The sequence below is a fragment of the Dryobates pubescens genome, chromosome 12 (genome assembly GCF_014839835.1).
Source record: "Dryobates pubescens isolate bDryPub1 chromosome 12, bDryPub1.pri, whole genome shotgun sequence".
Taxonomy (NCBI): domain Eukaryota; kingdom Metazoa; phylum Chordata; class Aves; order Piciformes; family Picidae; genus Dryobates; species Dryobates pubescens.
In genome coordinates this window covers 22,954,732-22,971,354 of record NC_071623.1, presented here as the reverse complement: position 1 = coordinate 22,971,354, position 16,623 = coordinate 22,954,732, and the positions used below count along the sequence as shown (strand labels likewise).

At 44.9% G+C, this 16,623-nt stretch overlaps 2 protein-coding genes across 2 annotated transcripts in view; one reads left to right on the top strand and one right to left on the bottom strand.

Moving 5' to 3' along the window:
• The first annotated feature begins 585 nt into the window (after positions 1–585).
• Positions 586–5,870, top strand: SOD1 (superoxide dismutase 1). The gene is made up of 5 exons (XM_054165991.1): positions 586–705; positions 1,538–1,631; positions 2,131–2,200; positions 4,274–4,388; positions 5,286–5,870. Exons 1-5 carry the CDS (start codon positions 631–633, stop codon positions 5,394–5,396), a joined length of 465 nt encoding a protein of 154 aa, XP_054021966.1. The 5' UTR covers positions 586–630; the 3' UTR covers positions 5,397–5,870.
• Positions 5,871–9,277: 3,407 nt separating this feature from the next.
• Positions 9,278–16,623, bottom strand: part of SCAF4 (SR-related CTD associated factor 4) — a 46,832-nt gene continuing 39,486 nt past the window's right edge. The window contains exon 21 of the mRNA XM_054165877.1: positions 9,278–10,348. Within this exon, the coding sequence (XP_054021852.1) occupies positions 9,507–10,348 (842 nt within the window). The 3' untranslated portion in view covers positions 9,278–9,506. The remainder of the gene's footprint in view (positions 10,349–16,623) is intronic.

The following is a 16,623-nucleotide window of genomic DNA, read 5'->3' as shown; positions in this document are numbered from 1 at the left end:
TGCAGAAAACAACATGGCAGCTGCTTCTCCCCATGTCTACTTGAGGGCATGCCTGAAAGAAAACGCGCATGCCTGGGTGAAACCCATGACATTGGAAGCCTGAGCCTGCTCTAAAGCACACCATCTCCTTTGGCCCACGATGTGAAACACAGGCACAGAGCTCTCGAAAGGCAACGCAGAGCAGACATAAGTATGGAGGTCTAACTACTTCTGCCCCATTCCTCAGTTTGCCAGTGACGGGCACCAGCGGGCCACCAGACGAGGCGCAGGCCCTGCTCCCCTTTACCGTCACGCCGTGGGTCCCGCCCCGGCCGTGTCGCCCGCGGCGATGGCACCGCCTGTGGCGGCTTCAGCCGCCGGCGTTACACAACGCGCGCCGCCGCCGAGAGAGCCCATTGGCTCTGAAGCGGGTGCCGCCGATTGGCGCACGTCCGCGCGCTGCCGGGACTCGTTCCCCTCAATTGGCCGAACCTCGTGTAATAATTACGCCGTAACCCGCGAGGGCTCAGCGATTGGCCGCGGCGCTGACAGCCCTCCTATATAAGGACTGCGGGAGGGGCGGACCCTTAGTCTTCGGCGGCTGGTGTTTGGGGGTTGTGCCGAGTGCAGCTCTCCGGCCATTGCGGGAACATGGCGACCCTGAAGGCCGTATGCGTGATGAAGGGGGACGGCCCCGTGCAGGGCGTCATCCACTTCCAGCAGCAGGCAAGGGCCGGCGGCGGGCGCAACGCTGTGGCTCTGCTCTTCCCCCGGGGGCTTGCCTAGCCGCGGTGCTGAGTCATTACGCGGGGCGGGCGGCGCGATTCACCTTTCCCCTCCTGCCTGGCGGCTGCGGAGGGCAACGGGCGCAGCGCTGGGCGGGCTTTCCCTTGGCCGCGCTTTCCCTTGGCCGCGGCCCCGCGCTGTGCTGACGGGAGGGGGTGGGGATGCACATCTAGGTGCTGCCGGGGCCCTGAGGCTGCGCCCGCCTGGTGCTCGGAGCGTCGGGGCGCCCGGGACACGGTGTGGCGGCCTGCGAGCCTTAGCAGCGCGGAGCGGGGCTGGGAGCTTTTGCCCTGCCCGAGGGCGTCCCGCCGAACTCAGTGCTGGAGGCGGCCTTAGCCTTCCTACGGAGCTTGTTTACCACTATTCGAGCGGCGCTTAGCTGAGCTTTCATTGCGAAATGGCCAGAGCCCCCTTCATACTCATTTGTACTCCGTAAAGAAGGGGCTGTATACAGGCAAAGTTGTATCTGTGGAGGAGGGATGACTTCAGGGTTACTTGTGCTTCCAAATGGAGATACGTGATCATCCCAAAAGCAAACGTTCTGATAAAAGGCATTCCACTTGTTTCTTGCTACATGACAGAGTGTATTTTAGGTAGTGACCCAATAAATGCAAGCGTTCTGTGAAGTACTCTAGTGGCATATAGAACTAAGTTAATGTAAGTTAATCGTTCATGTAGTGAAAAGTCTGTGCTTCCTGTCGACTAGGGAGCTTGATTTGACACCACCATTTAATGCTGTGGTCATTTTGATGATAAATTATTTCTGTTAAAGGGTAATGGACCAGTAAAAATTACAGGAAAAATCAGTGGCTTGGCTGATGGACAGCATGGCTTCCATGTGCATGAATTTGGTGACAATACAAATGGTAAGATGTCTATCCACGTTTTTAAGTTACAGCTGTAATCTGTTTACTCAGTTTTAAAGATCTTGTAGTGTTGCAGCAGCAACTACTTTAAGTGTACTTCGGGTCTCATGTCTACAAATCTTGTGTAAGGAATTTCTTCCCCTTTTCTACTTGGAACACGCTTTGATTGGTCTTCAAGTTCTGATATATTAAGCACTAACCTAAATACTTGGAAAATGTGTTTAAAAAAAATCGGAAAGCTTTCACCTGAGCACAGTGTTCTAGGGTGAGTACTCCTGATTTTATTGAATTTGTAGATTTCTTACCTCCAGAGGATTAGTAGAACATCTAACAGGAGAGTAGCTGCTTCATCATTAGTGACTTTACATGCTCTGGCTGTAGGAGGATTACCTTGGTGTACTGTATAAGCAACGAATTTAAACTGGCTACTGAAAAAAAGGCCCCACAAACCCCTAAACAACTCCAAAACCAAACTTCCTATGGCTGTGTTGTGTTTCAGGGTGTACCAGCGCAGGTCCTCACTTCAATCCTGAAGGCAAGCAGCATGGTGGACCAAGTGATGCAGAAAGGTGAGTTTAATGCACCTGGCCTTTTACTGGCTAGCTACTTAAAGGAGCAGCCATCTCAGTGCTACTTTGTGTGGAAGGTCATGAACAGTGCCAGGGCAATATCAAAAGAAAACTGGTAATTCCTGCAGGACTTCAGGGGTTACTTAGCAGCTTAGATGACTTGTTGGACATCTCGACTCCAGGAGTGTGGGTGAAATGTAGGGTTTGGGTCATATTCTTGATTATCATAGCTTGGAGAGAAGACAAAATAAGGCTCCTACTGAGTGAAGGTTCTTCAGAATGTGTGTGGGATTCGTGTGTTAAAGCTTTATTTGGCCATTGTTGATCAGCTGCTGTTTCAGGACCTGTTTCTGACTACTGGGACCCTGGACTGTCAATTTTTGAGCTGTATGCATACTTGTTGCTCCACAAGTCAGGATCAAGTGGAAGGTGCTGAGGCTTCATGGGAGACTGTGTGCCTGGGCATGGTGGCTCTTTATTGCATGTGCTTGGATATCCTTAGCCTGTTTGCATAGGTACTGTGATAGCCAGTGTAGTGTGTATGCCTTGGGGACTGTGTGCTATGTCAGCACAGGGTCTGATGCTTATGCTGATTGTCTGCTTCTGTGGGAGCTGAGAGCTAGCTCTTCCCCTGGAAGCAGGTTTCATTGTCCAGTTACCTTCAAGCAACCCTTGCATCTTTGAGACCTGAGGTCTGAGGTTTAAAGAGTATGGTGACTTGGTTTGGAGAGTGGGAGGGGGCTGTGTAAGCACTGAATGCTGCCAGTATGGTAGTGAGTGGAGCTAGGAGCAAGTGCAGAAGACAGGCTGGTCTCACATGGGTAGAGTCTGGACTAGCATTGGAACCAACTTTGCATTGTGATTAGCCTTCAGATGATCGCATTGATCTCCATAACTATACCTTCTGACACTGATAAATTCATACCTGAGGATCAGTTGCATGCTGGACCAAGCAAGCTGGCTTTAGTCATCTGTCTGGATGACAGCAACATGAAATGGTGCACTCACAGGCTTCACTAGCAGCAAACTGCTCCTGTGCTAAAGGTTGAAATTGCATGAACCATCATGGCTTTTGTTTCTTCTGCTCCATCAAATCCTGCTCCTGATGTAACCTGCCTGCACAGGCGGCTCTAGTCTGCTGTACCCTTAGGGAGGATATAAGAACTATCAGTGTAGGGTTGAAACAATTAGACTAAAACTTCTTGAAAGCTTAAATCAAGAAAACTTCTAAAGGGAAAACTGCCTTGACCAGACCATGTGGAACTTTGTTAAAAATAGGAAATGGCTGTCTAAGAAGCTGGTAGTCAGCATTCAGTGAGCTGAGCTGATCACCCTGCATGCATGGATAGTTCTAGAAGCTAGTTGGTATTCAAGATTCTGAGTATGCATAGAAGAGTCTTGCAGAACATCATTGTTTGAACAGTTTCTTTGGGTTGGATGTGTAGGGACAGTATACTACAATGATCCTAATAAAGATTAGTTCTGATGAAGCACTGTGGTAGGGTGGGGAAAAAGCCAAACAAACTTGAATAGTCACCCCTGGTACAGAAGAGAACTTAGCTAGCACTTGATGCAGCTGCTTTTGACCTGTCACTTGATAGACTGCTTTTACTAATCCTATTAAACCTAAAGCCTGCAGCTGCTTGCAGAATATCTGATTTGTGATAGACATTAAATGCTCTTAAGAACAGCAGTGGTGTTTACACCAAACCTTGTATGTGCAGGAAAGCTGTTTTGCCTAATTTGAGAGATGCTCTTTGCTCAGAGGGAGACCCCATCAGTGTGAGGGAACTCTTGACTGTGAGAGTTGTACACCATTGGTTTGACTTGTTGGAGTGGCCTGCCTTTCCCCAGAGCTGATTAGCCTTGTAGTTTCAAGTTCTAAGACTGAATTTTAATCATCCCTTGAATGAAGGAGTTGAAATAGTGGAAGGGTTCAAGGTTAACCAGGGGTGGTAGAACATACGTGCTGTTTAAGGTGGTAGAGTACATGACTGTGGTGTTGTGCAGGCCGTCACTTGGAGCTTTCAATTCAAACAAGTTCTCTATGGGTTTCCCTGCATCTCTGTGTAGGCATGTGGGAGACCTTGGCAATGTGACTGCTAAAGGAGGAGTGGCAGAAGTGGCAATAGAAGATTCGGTCATTTCTCTTAGCGGGCCGCACTGCATCATCGGACGTACCATGGTGGTAAGTGTCTTGGTGCCTACTTGGATGCTTTAAAGAACTCTGGAGCAGATTTGACTGTGCATGGAGACTTTTTGATCCTGGAGGCCAGTCCCTGGTGTTTGTTGTAGAACTTAGTGCAAGATTTCCAACATGGGGAGTTCTTTGGAACTGTGTGGGAGTCCTCTGTAATAGTATGGCACTTGGGTGTCATGAGATCTTTAGTTTTCTGTCTGCCTTCAAAGATGTTCCTCTCCATTTAACTTTGCTTCCAGCTGAGTGACTAAAGCAGTCTGATTTGAGGAGGGAACTGGCAGTCTGGCTCAAAAGTTGTCACTGAAAAGGCATGGTAATGGGCTCTTCAGGACACTGGTAGCTAGTGGTGGTCTGGTAGCTGGTTGCATGACTTGTCATGGCTGCAGTGGGAAGGAGGGAAGCGAAGCTGGAGTGGACTCAGCCACATGTGGGAGTTGTCAGTCTTGTTTTCCTCAGGACTCTGGGTGCTGAGGCCACTGTGCTTGTGCATGAAACAGGGAGCAGGAAGATGTGTAGTGGAGTGCTTTGGTGCAGCCAAGGCACTGTGCCTGCAGTAGAGCAGTCAACCTTGTGTTATGGGTGACCTTAAGTCCAGGCTTGCTTTTGGACTAGTAGGAACTTGAGATATGGGAGTGTAATGACTTCCAGTTCAAACAAGTTGCTTTCAGCTGAATTTCTTTTCAGACAAGCCTAGTTCTAAGCACTTCAGCCAGTGTCAGTTTGGCTCAATGCCAAATACAATGCCAGTTACAATAGGTGCTGTTGTGTAACACCCTGCTGATACCTGGCAGTACTGCTTGCCACTGCTGCTAGTAAGGTGAGTAGTGAAAAATGTGAAGTAGCTATGCAATGACATGAATTAAGAAATCTTCAATTCTCTTCTAGGTCCATGAAAAATCCGATGACCTGGGTAGAGGGGGAGATAATGAGAGCAAATTAACTGGAAATGCTGGTCCTCGTTTAGCTTGTGGTGTGATTGGGATAGCGAAGAGCTAAGTATTGCACCTGAAATGCTTAAAATGACAGTGAAGAATGGGCTGTATTTCATTGCAGATGTTGCACTTGCCCTTCCTTGTGCAAACCAGATTTATGACTTAATCTCATTACTACTCTGCATTCTGGGTATCACTTAAACTGGTGAAGACTGACTTAATTTTGTATGATGTATGTTGCAATTAAAGTGACCCTGATGGAATGTCTCTGTAGCCTTCTGCTAAAGCATCTGTTGTAACCATTAAGTATAAATTCACTGACTGGACTCCTGTTCTGTGTAATGGAAGATGTGTAGTAGATCACAACCTGAGCAGCAGAACTTCTAGTACACCATGTGATTTGGAGGTTTAGCCTTACGAGCTTTGGCAAGACTACTCACCAAAGAGCAGTAGGCACTGTATGTATCAGGGCTTCCTCCTGGCAAAGTTGCAGCACTTGTAGGTTTCAAACTTGTGTAATAAACTTGCTGGGCAAATGTCTTGGTCTTGCTGTCTATATCAGAATAAACCTACCTGCTGACTTCATTGAATGAAGTAGGCCTGTACTTGCTCATGTCAGTAGCTAACTTTCTGGACACCAGTGGCATCCAAGTTGCTTCCAGACAGTCATCCTGGAATATTTAAGACCTGAGCTCAGTCAGGCCATTTGCCTAGTCATGTTTGCTTGTGATAGAATCCCATCAGGCACCAACCTGACATCCTCTGCATGTTACAGCCAGTGGTTTTCTCTACATAAGGGCACTTGGTGCGTTGCAGAAATGCTTTCTTGCTGTGAAAGGTAATGGGGAGGGTGACAGGTATGATTGCAGCTGGGGAAGCCTCGAACACACAATGGTCTGGCTAATGTGTGTCCTTGTGCCTCTCTGCACCTCTGGCTGCAGGGTGGTTGTGCAGTGAAAGCCTGGATGTGTTGAAGAGAACTCCTTTCTTCAGCCTCTGCAAGGGGTGTCTCATGTGCAGTGGGTCTTTCCTTAAAAAGGAGAGCCAGAAGTTCCATACTTCATAAAGCTTCCCAGCAGTCTAATCACTGTATACTGGTGCCAGCTTTCATTAGTTTCTTGTGTGTACCTCTTAAACACAGATCTCCAAGTCTTTTAATAGGTATTATTAATTTTAATGAAGACTTGTATCAACATTCCTTTATCTTGTACAGAAAAGATATTCATGGAAGTAGTTGGTTGTTGATCTAGACACTCAAGATTCCAGTGTAGCATGTTACAAATGGCTTTTGGTAGTATAGCAAGAATATTGTAAAGAAACACTTCAAACTTACATTCATTGCAGGTGGCAAACACTGGGGTGTACACTCTACCCACCTGTACCTCCTCCCATGCATCAGTCTATGCTCTGCTGCTTCTCCTGCAGCAAGATAAAGATAGCAGCTGCACCTTCCAGCTCCTTTAAGTCTGGGCATGCCAAATACTGAACACCCACAGATACCACCTTCACCTCTTTGCATTTCAGAAGTTCAGAGGATGGTTACATGGTCTTCACTTCCCCCTAAGGGTGGAAAACAAGTAATGTGACAATGGTAGGCTGACCCATAGTGCAAGGAGAGCTCTGGACACTCTTGCTTGCTGCTTCTCCCTTGCAAATCTCAGTGCTGACCCCTGCTGCTCCAAAAGCCTGGTATATGCACAGCTTTCCTCCCAAACCTGTTAGATGTCTGATGGCATGTTAGCCTAGATGTCAAGGCTGTATTGAAGGACACAGGAGTAATGCTTGGTTCATGTACAGATCACTGTAACTGGCTGCCATAGGCCTAATAGCCAAGGTGTTAAATAGCTAACAGTGTTTATCAGCGCTGGATGCTTGCACTGAGGTAATTAATCTTTACCTATAGATTTCTGGTTTGTCTTACTTTAAAGCCAGAAAGGTGGTAGTTGTAGAAGGGGTAGGGCAGTTACACTGGTGATGCTGTAAAGATGATGTATTGCTAGTCGGTTTATTACAGAGTCACTGCTTCAGAAGGCAGCAAGAAACTGTTCCACAGAGGAGATCCATGGTTTCAATGGGCTTTGTTTTCAAATTCCTAGTAAGGGAAAGAGCGAGGTTGCATTTGTGTGAACAGATAAAGCCTTCTGTCTCTCTCATTCTTTTCTTCAAATCTTTTAATAAAGTGTATTTGCTTTTAAAAAAAATCTACCTCCTTACAGAATTATGGCAACTTTTACTAAGACAAGTCTTAAACATAAGACAAGTGTCTGGCTTTGTGTGAGAAAAAGTTAGTTCCACTGGCCCAGCATGAAACAAACATTAAGGACACAAATTTTAACACATGGAAGTTGAGTTCACTACAAGTATGTAAACAGGTTTTTTTCTCTCTTTATTCTGCTATTGCAAGAACATAAAAATATATGTCCTCTCCCCAGTCCATAACTCCACATTTGCTTTCCCACTCCCCTCCCCGCCCCAGAAAAAATTCCTCGGCCACAGAGCAGCTGTCAAAAAGTACTGGTGTAAGAAAACAGCTGCCCTTCACTTAAGGGCTAAAACCCCAACTTTAAAAGTAGAACACACCTATATCAAGGAGAAAAAAAAATTAAATATGCACAGGATTTGTACAATTTTTCCTCTACACTTCTAGAGTTAAAACAAGCTTCGAGGGAAGGCCTGGTGCTGGCTGAGCAATGGGGCCACTACGTGTGAGGGCAGAACTGCCCGGGCTCTGACTCTCACAACTGAGCCTGGAGAGCCCACCAAGGTAAGAGCGTCTGCCCTCTTAAAATCTGACAGCATTACCTGACTGATACGGAGAGGAGATGGTAAAAGTTAACACAAATGCAAGAATATGCACCCTTTGTCCATCAGTCTGATTGGGTAAAAATTTCAAACCTACCTCTTGCGGGATTACAGGAGGTAGACATCACATCGTTAACACACAGACAAGGGCAGCAACCCAGATTCACGTGGAGGATCGAGAGGCAGCATTGCAAACTCCTCACACGCCCTCCCTGCCTCCCTTCCCTTCCCCAGCCCTGTTTAAAAAAAATAGGTTAGCATTTTATAGCTGTGTTTTGGTGCCTTTGATTCCTCTTGCCAAAAAGCAGCGATGCCAGGTATAAAAGATGCTGCACCGGTGTGCTTCCGAGCCCGCCGTACGCAGCGGTTGTGTAACATCACAAGCAACGCAGACTTAAAAGTATGCCTGAAAGTGTCCACTTCCTTAAAAAGGCAAATTAGGGCAACATCTACCACAGACCCAGTTGGGAGGGAGGCAAAACAAAATAAAAAAGGAGAGGGGAAAAAAAAAAAAAACCAAACTGAAGAAAAAAGGAAAACCAACCGATTGCATTGCGAACACGAAACGGTTAACTCTTCAATGAACAGTTTAAAACCACTAACTTTCCCCTAGCATGGTCAAGTAGATCATTTAAAACGCAGCAATCTAAATGAAAAAATAGTAGTAGTAATAATAATAATCAAGATTACTATCACAAATCAAAAACTTTGCTTCTGTGAACAGCTACACACAAACACAAAAGATGTATTCCTTTCCACGGCTACGCAGAGAGCAGTCTGGTTCAGACCGCGGGGGTACAGCGTTTCTCGTTCACAGTTCGGACTCCGGGAAGAGGCTTGGGAACACTCCTGTGCCGCTTCAGTGCAGGGTAGGAAGAATAGCACACGTTAAAAGTTTGTTACGAAAATAGAGTTTATTAAAAACACATCCCTATTGTTTCGAGGAGCTTTCACCCTTAACCTTTTTCTTAAATTAAAAAAAAAAAAAAAAAAAAAGAGGGGAAAAAAAAAGAGAGGAAAAAAAAAAAAGGAAAAAAACTTAAAAAGAAGAAAAAAAAAAATAACCCTAGAAAGCACTTCTACCTCTGATTATTTTTTTTTTTTTTTGTAAACTTTTTAAAGTCAAAACTTTAAAAAAGTTACACAGCAAAAAATGGGGAATAGTTTTAAATCATCTCTTCAATAGGGGCACGTTATGTTGTGGCTATTTTAAATAGAAGGGAAAGCAATCAGATTGCTTACAGTTCCCCGCCAGCTACTACCGAGGGGGCTGTGATATGAGCAGAAGCAAATATAATACAGCAGACTGTACAACTCTAAAGCTCTACACTCCCCACAAATGTCACTGTCAGCTTTCAGCGCGTTCCAGTCGCTAACGAGGAGCCTCCGCCACGGAGCCCGTATCCTTGTCTGCCTGTTCCACAGATGAGGTAGCCTCGGGTGTTAACTCTTCAACAGGTTTTACGCTTGCAGGTTCAGACTCTCCCGCAGCAAGTTCTGAAACAATGTCTGCGTCTTCTGTTTTGCTGCTATGAGATTCGTGGTTTTTGTCACCGTCTGCCCTGTCTGTCACCTCTGGTTTCTCCTTGCCTCGGTTTTCTTCCTTGTCTCTGCGAGACTCCCTGTCTCGCGAATCTCTCTCCCTGTCTCGATGGCCGCTGGACCGCCTGTTTCTGTCCTCCAAGTCTCTGTGTCTCTCCCGCTCAGGGCTCCTCCGTCCCCAGTCTCGCCTGTCACGATTACTGAGTCGCTCGTGATCTCTGTCATCGTTGCGGTTACCGTAGCGGTCACGATCGTTTTCTACCCGATTCCCAAAAGATCTCCTTCCAAACCTTTCCTGGTCTCTGTTAGGCGTGAACGTCTGCCTGTCATTCCTAAACTGCCTCCCGTCTCTGTTCTCCTCGGGTCCGCCCGGCCCCCCACTTCCTGGCATTCCCCCAGGTCTCACAAAGTGACCTGGCGGTGGGAAGGGGGTTTTCATTCCATGGGGTGGAGGCATGCCAAAGCCCCCCGGCCCCGGCGGGGGCCCTCTGTGCATCATGTGGGGAGGCATGTGTCGAGGGGGCATCAAGGGAAACCGCTGCAGAGGAGGTGGTGGCATTCCTGGCGGACGCTGGAGAGGTATCAAACCAGGCCGGGCACCCAAGAGGCCAGTGGATGGAGTCTGCAAGCCAACAACAGGGGCTGGTGGGGGTGGTGCAACTCCTTGAGTGCCTGAAGCAAACAAGAACACACACAAAGTAAAATCAGAGGCTGGCAAGAGCATAAAGAAAACAATTTGCTTAATTACAAAAACATTCTGAAATTATTTGACGAACTGAGGGTGGGGCAGGACAGCAAACCTTCCTGTGACAGCTTACAGACTGTGGAGCACAGTCTTGAAACAAAAGTGTGTCACGCTAGAAGCCATCACTGTTTTGCAGGTCAGAGCTCTTCCTCATCTCCAGCAGCTCTGTGTCTTGCCTCCTCAACTGACTGCTAACAAAACACCTTCCTAATAGGTTATGCTTCCCAGGCTTCTAATGAGAGACAGATCTCCTCCTTCAGTTAGCTTTTAAACCTTTCTCTTCTCTTACAAACCAGCAAAATCATCTCTAGTTAAAATACTTGAACTGGTCGTCAACAAGATTTTCAACACACAGAAGAGGTGACAGGTACAGCAAGCTGCAAAGGGAGGGGTAAGGTCAGAACAAGGCTGTGGTAGGAGCCCTGAAATCACAGAGAAGATCAATTCACTGTTCCAGAGAAAAGGGATACAACAAAGTTTAATTTCAGTAGAATAAACCTTGGAATGTAAACTAAAAGGAGGTGCACCAAAGTAACTTGTGGGTTTGTTTGGGTTTTATTTTTTAATACACCATTTTCCATCCTTTATAGCACCTAACCCAGCACCCAGCTATTTGGCAGTTTTATTCCTGGACTTTGTTTTTACCATGGTTGTCACAAGAGGGGGAAAAAAATGAACTCTCTAAAAGTAGTTTGAGAAAACTCATCCCAAAGGCAGTTGATATCAACGTGAACAAGGACTACTGAGCTCCAGACAAAGACTTCATACTGATAAGCATGTGGCAGCTTATCTCCTGTGCCTCCTTTTGACTGGACTATTAAGTGTTGTCTTGTGCTCTCTGTAGTCGCTCTGCTGCTCTTTCTGCTCACTAGCAGCTATTTACCTGCAAACAAGCTGCTTCTCTGTGAAAGCACATGGTGTTTTTCAAACTCCCCATCTGAAATTGAAAGGAATCAAAATTTGCCAGCAGGTCAAGCACTAATCTCTCCTAATCCATCCTGCATTCCTTTCTCTCTGGTGAGACTATAATGTTTTATTTCCACAAAGAATGTAAGTTTCCCTGGGTGAACTGGAATGTGAAATAACTAGAATCATAGAGTAACCCTGGAAGAGATCATCAAGTCCAACCATAACCTAACATCTCCCTGTACACAACTGTTAGATCATGTCCCTAAACACCTTGTCCAAATGTCTCTTAAAATACCTCCAGGGATGGTGCCTCTACCAGTTCCCCAGGCAGCAAGTTCCAGTGCCCAATGACCCTTTCAGTAAATGTATTTTTCCTCATCTCCAGTCTAAACCTCCCCGGGTACAACTTGAGACCACTTCCTCTCCTCCTGTCACTTGTCACTTGAGTGACCAGCCCCAACCATACTACAACCACCTTTCACATAGCTGTAGAGAGCAATAAGGTCTTCCCTCAGCCTCCTCTTGTCCAGCTCTTCTCCCCAGCTCCCTTAGCCACTCTTCACAGGACTTGTGTTCATGACCCCTCACTAGCTTTGTTGTCCTCCATTGGACATGCTCCATCACCTCAATGTCCTTCCTACAGCAAGGGGCTCCAATTCCAAAATCAGTACTTGAGGTGCCACCTTCCCCTAACATCCTGTGATCCTGGGTGAGCTGTGATCCTGTGAGTACAGAACTAAATACTTGGCACTGTCACTGGTACAAACTGCACTTCGCTTTGAGATTAATGAGCGCAGTGGGGCCAACACCCCAATAACCTTCCCCTCAGCTATTGTAGCTTCCCTCTTCCTACACAGGATTTGTTTGGCATTTCCCTCCCAAATATGGCTGAGCCTTCTGAAGGACACACATTGCTCTTTCACCATGACACTTCTTATGCTTAAGAACATCTCTAACAGAAGCCGTTTTTACTGGAGTGCTCATTATGTTCATATTAGATGGGAATTACATTGTGCTGATCAGGAGAACTTGGTGATCTCAAAGATCTTTTCCAACCTGGTTAACTCTATTCTATTCCATTCTAACTTGGGAAACAACGATGTGAATATTCTTCCAGTCCATGGTATCACCTTACCTGCCCCTCCAAGTGGTCACTTTTAAGACATGGCTCGACAGGCCACACTCCTTGAAAGCAATGTTCCAGCATCAACAGTGCATTTTTGGTTGGATTTTTTTGTTTGTTTTCCTTTTAATTTTGAAATGCACAGCCCTCCCCTCTCCTTTTTTCCATAGCAAGGGCTGTATGTCACCTAAACTCCTCTCATGACTTCACAATACAGATCTGACAAGACAGACAGGTGGCTATTGATAGCTTTCAAGATTGTTAATTTGCTCAATTCCAAAGTTTTGGATATTTTCATCGATGAGTAAATTCTTCCACGGAAGGTTCAAAATAAGGCAGGAAAGAGTAACTGAAATTAATGAGCTGAAGAGAATAAGCATGTCCATGCTTCTGCTCCATAGCAGCAGATGTACATTACAGCAACACCAGCAAGAGGGAAGTATGCATAAGTTTGGTTAAGTTTAACAAGCAGAAGCAATTTCATTCCTTAACCTGATTTCTACACAACATGCAGTGCAGCAGCAGCGTAAACAGTATCTGAAGCTCCTCTTTCAGCAGGGTAGTTGAATGCATTTTACTTTGTCAGGCCACTCAAACTGTGAGGCTGAAGCAGACTGTAGAAAGAACGATTCATTTCCTCGTGCTGACACATCAGGCACCCAGTCAGAGTTTACTCTCAAAGAGCCATCCAAAACCACATCCCAGTTTACTGAAAGCACTCAGTGAAATCTGTGGTACAGACTGCAACAGCTAGGAAAATTAAGAGCCCTTTGTTGTCTGATGCTAGAGGAAGACAGCAGATAAAACTTGGGACAGTTTCTCAAACTTGAAAGGGATTTAATGACTCTCTCAGACCTGTGCAAACAAGTGAGGGAAATCGTATGCCCCAGCCTGTATTTCTCTCATTTTTTCATAACTCTAAGCCTTTGTGTAGTAACTAACCTTGCCTTCTTCTTATGGACATGAAATACAACCATCCCTTGCACCAGCTGCTTACTCTGCATAACCTGGCTATGACATGGCTTTCAATGCTGGAGATACAACCCTCAGACCTTGCACACAATACATTATTCTGTCAAATGTGTAAACACAGACCACTTTCACAACTTGTTTTTATTTGCAGCTTTTACCAGTGATGAACAGTGAAAGGTCCTCAGAACTTGCAAAGAGTGTTTAGTATGAGGAACACAGATGCAAGTGTACTAGGCAAAAACACTGCCAAGCACAAGTGTGGTTTCAGAGGTGCAAGTACAACCACCCTATGCCAAAAGTTTCATCATTTCACTTTACTCATAAGGCATAGCCCCAAATGTTACATCTGTCCCGAGGAAGTCTTCTATCCACAGAGGTCACAGGAGCGTCATCCTTACTGTTCTGACAAGTAAGGTAAAAAGCCAGATTGCTGAGTCACTGTAATCCCATTTCTGATTATCTTCTCTCCTGGCTGGACAAAGCCCATGCTCCCTTGTGACAACTCTCAGTGTTACAAATGCTGACAACAACAGAGAAATGCAGCATCTGAGTTTTTAATTTATTCTTTTTGTAACTGAACTCTGCTCAGTGTCTCTTACCCTCTGTTAAATTATTTCCCAGCTGTGCTGTTACAGCAAGCAGAGGAATGGTGTTTTCTGCACCTGACACAGCAAACCTCCTTTTCAAATCTGATGGAAATACCAGAACAAGAGCTTTACAATTCCAACAGAATAGGCTAAAGGTTTACACTTGGAGTTTGATGCTGATGTTCTGCAACAATGAGCACGTCACATTAATTCTCCTGTTGCTCTCCCATGGGGTATATGGCATCTTAAAATGAGAACAGTTTTAAATGCTATCTGGAAATTCTTGATAGTGAGACAATGTTGTAAGTCTTGTGTGTTTTCCTGCAATTTGGCACTGAATCCTTTAGGCAAGGCCAAGATTGTAAAGAAAGCCACCTAAGATAGTGTAGTCATGGCAAGTTTCTGTGCTTTTTTCAGGGTAGTTATTGTCCATCACTGAAGGCAGTAGGAGCTTGCTCCTAATTAAGATGCTTACACAAGGACATGAAAGTCAAAACACATTATGTGTGCAGTGTTAGTTACCCATACTAAGAGTTCTAAAGATCCTGCTTTATAAAACAAATACTGAACTGATCCTGGTCAAGGGAATCTTCAAGCCAAAACTGGATTCCACGAATGGTGCTTTGGAGTTCATATTCCCTTACCTCTGAATTCTCATGCAGTAGCATGATGACAGCAACAGTCACATATATGATTAGCAAACACAGAGTTTTGTTATGCTTTTAAAGAGGGCTATCACAAGGAGATTTTTTTTTATTCCAGCATGAATAAAAAAGCTCATCCTCCCTGTGAAGGAGGAAGTATCCACTCTATGACACAGTCATATCCTGATAAGCTCAGAGAAAATTGTGTGTCTTTTTATAATTCAATACAGTCAGAGAAAGGCCATGTAGTTACTTAAAAACAAAGCAGTAAGGAAAGAATATTTCAGCGTGCAGTAACAGGAAATGAACACCAAGTTCAATGAGAACTACAGTATAATTCATCTTTGAGAATATGTCATGGTCATTTTAAGATTTCTGGTAAAAAGAGCACTAAACCAGGACCTACAAACTGCAATAGTGTATTTAATCAAGATAGCAGATCACAGAATCTGAATATTCAAGAGACAACACTCACAACAGCAGTTTATTACTGGTCCAAACCACGGCATTTGCTCAACACTAAGAACAAGCAGGCAAATAAAAAATGATTTAAAAGCCTGTCACTTTCTGCAGTATGCACATGTGAAGGGAGTCTAAAAATATCTGCTTTGCAGATCACTTAAAAATGACATATAAGCACACACTCACGAAACCTGTTACAGTCTGGATAATCTTGTTCAAATTCAGAACAAGCCGTAACAGCAATGAGTATGATCAAGAATATAGCTAAATCAAAACAACCCAAGGGTGGTTTTCAGAAACAAGCACAAGAAAATTCAGACACAATGTCCACAAGGGATCACTCCTCTGAAGCACAAACATGTCTCTGTTGGTAGTGATGAAAGAATTACATTGGAGGAATGAATGAAACTAGTGGTGATGGAACAGAAGGTAAGTTACATTACCGAGAATGCATGTGAAATCTTACAACAATCCATTGTGAATTACTTTGTAATGTATCTTCCATATAAAAACTGGACAGATAGATAAGCTTCATTTTGAAGTTACAAAAATTAGAAGAGAGTTCCTGTGTTTATACAGGTTACATAAGGTTCAAGCAAGGTTAAGTTTAGATTTCTATGACAGTCTCTTCAGAGCAATCTTCATTCCTTGACTTCAGCCTGCTGAAGTTCTTCTATCCTGCCCAAATATCCAAATAACATTTCTTCCTTCTTCATGTTACACTGCTCAAGCCCCTTCATCCCTATTTCCCCAAGCAGAGTCCTCACGATGCTGTTAAACAAATCTTTCTTCCACCTTCTTATCTCAGCTTGGAGCGCCACATCATGGGAATGTTTAACAAGCAGTTTGAAGACTTTGTGAGAAATCAGTCACACAATCAGTCATCTATTCACATTGCTAAATCATATACTCGTGAACATGAGGTCCTTTAGTCTGAAGTCTTTGATGTCCCTTGTCTGCACTTCCCCATGGCTAACTGAGGGTGATGCTGTGCCTACTCATTTGCTTAGTCCAGCTGATTTGCCTCTGACCTGTTCAAGACTATAGATCAGACACTAAGGCTACATTTACATTGTCCAAGCAGCAAGTGCTTCGGGGCTCCGGGTCTGGGATGCACAAGCAGATCACATCTCATGTCCGTACACGTGGTGAAACTCTGACACACTCCATTTCCCATGCTTTGATTTCCCTAGCAGTGAAACCTGACACACACAATGAAAGGACTGAATGATGATGCAACCCTGGCCAGCTCTTGAACTCAAGAGGATGGGAAGGGCAAGACATCAAGGGACACTTCTCCGCTACCTAGATCAGCATATCACTTCTCTACTATCTAGATCCGAGCGGTGGAAAACATCACTGCTTTCATGGTTTTCTTCCAGCAAAAAGAGAGACCAGCTCTCAACTCTCACATGCAGGGCTAAGCTCACTTGATAAGTGAATCCAAGTGGTTTTAAGAAGATAGTTTTGTTTGTGTTAGCTTACCACATGTTTTAAAAGCAAAG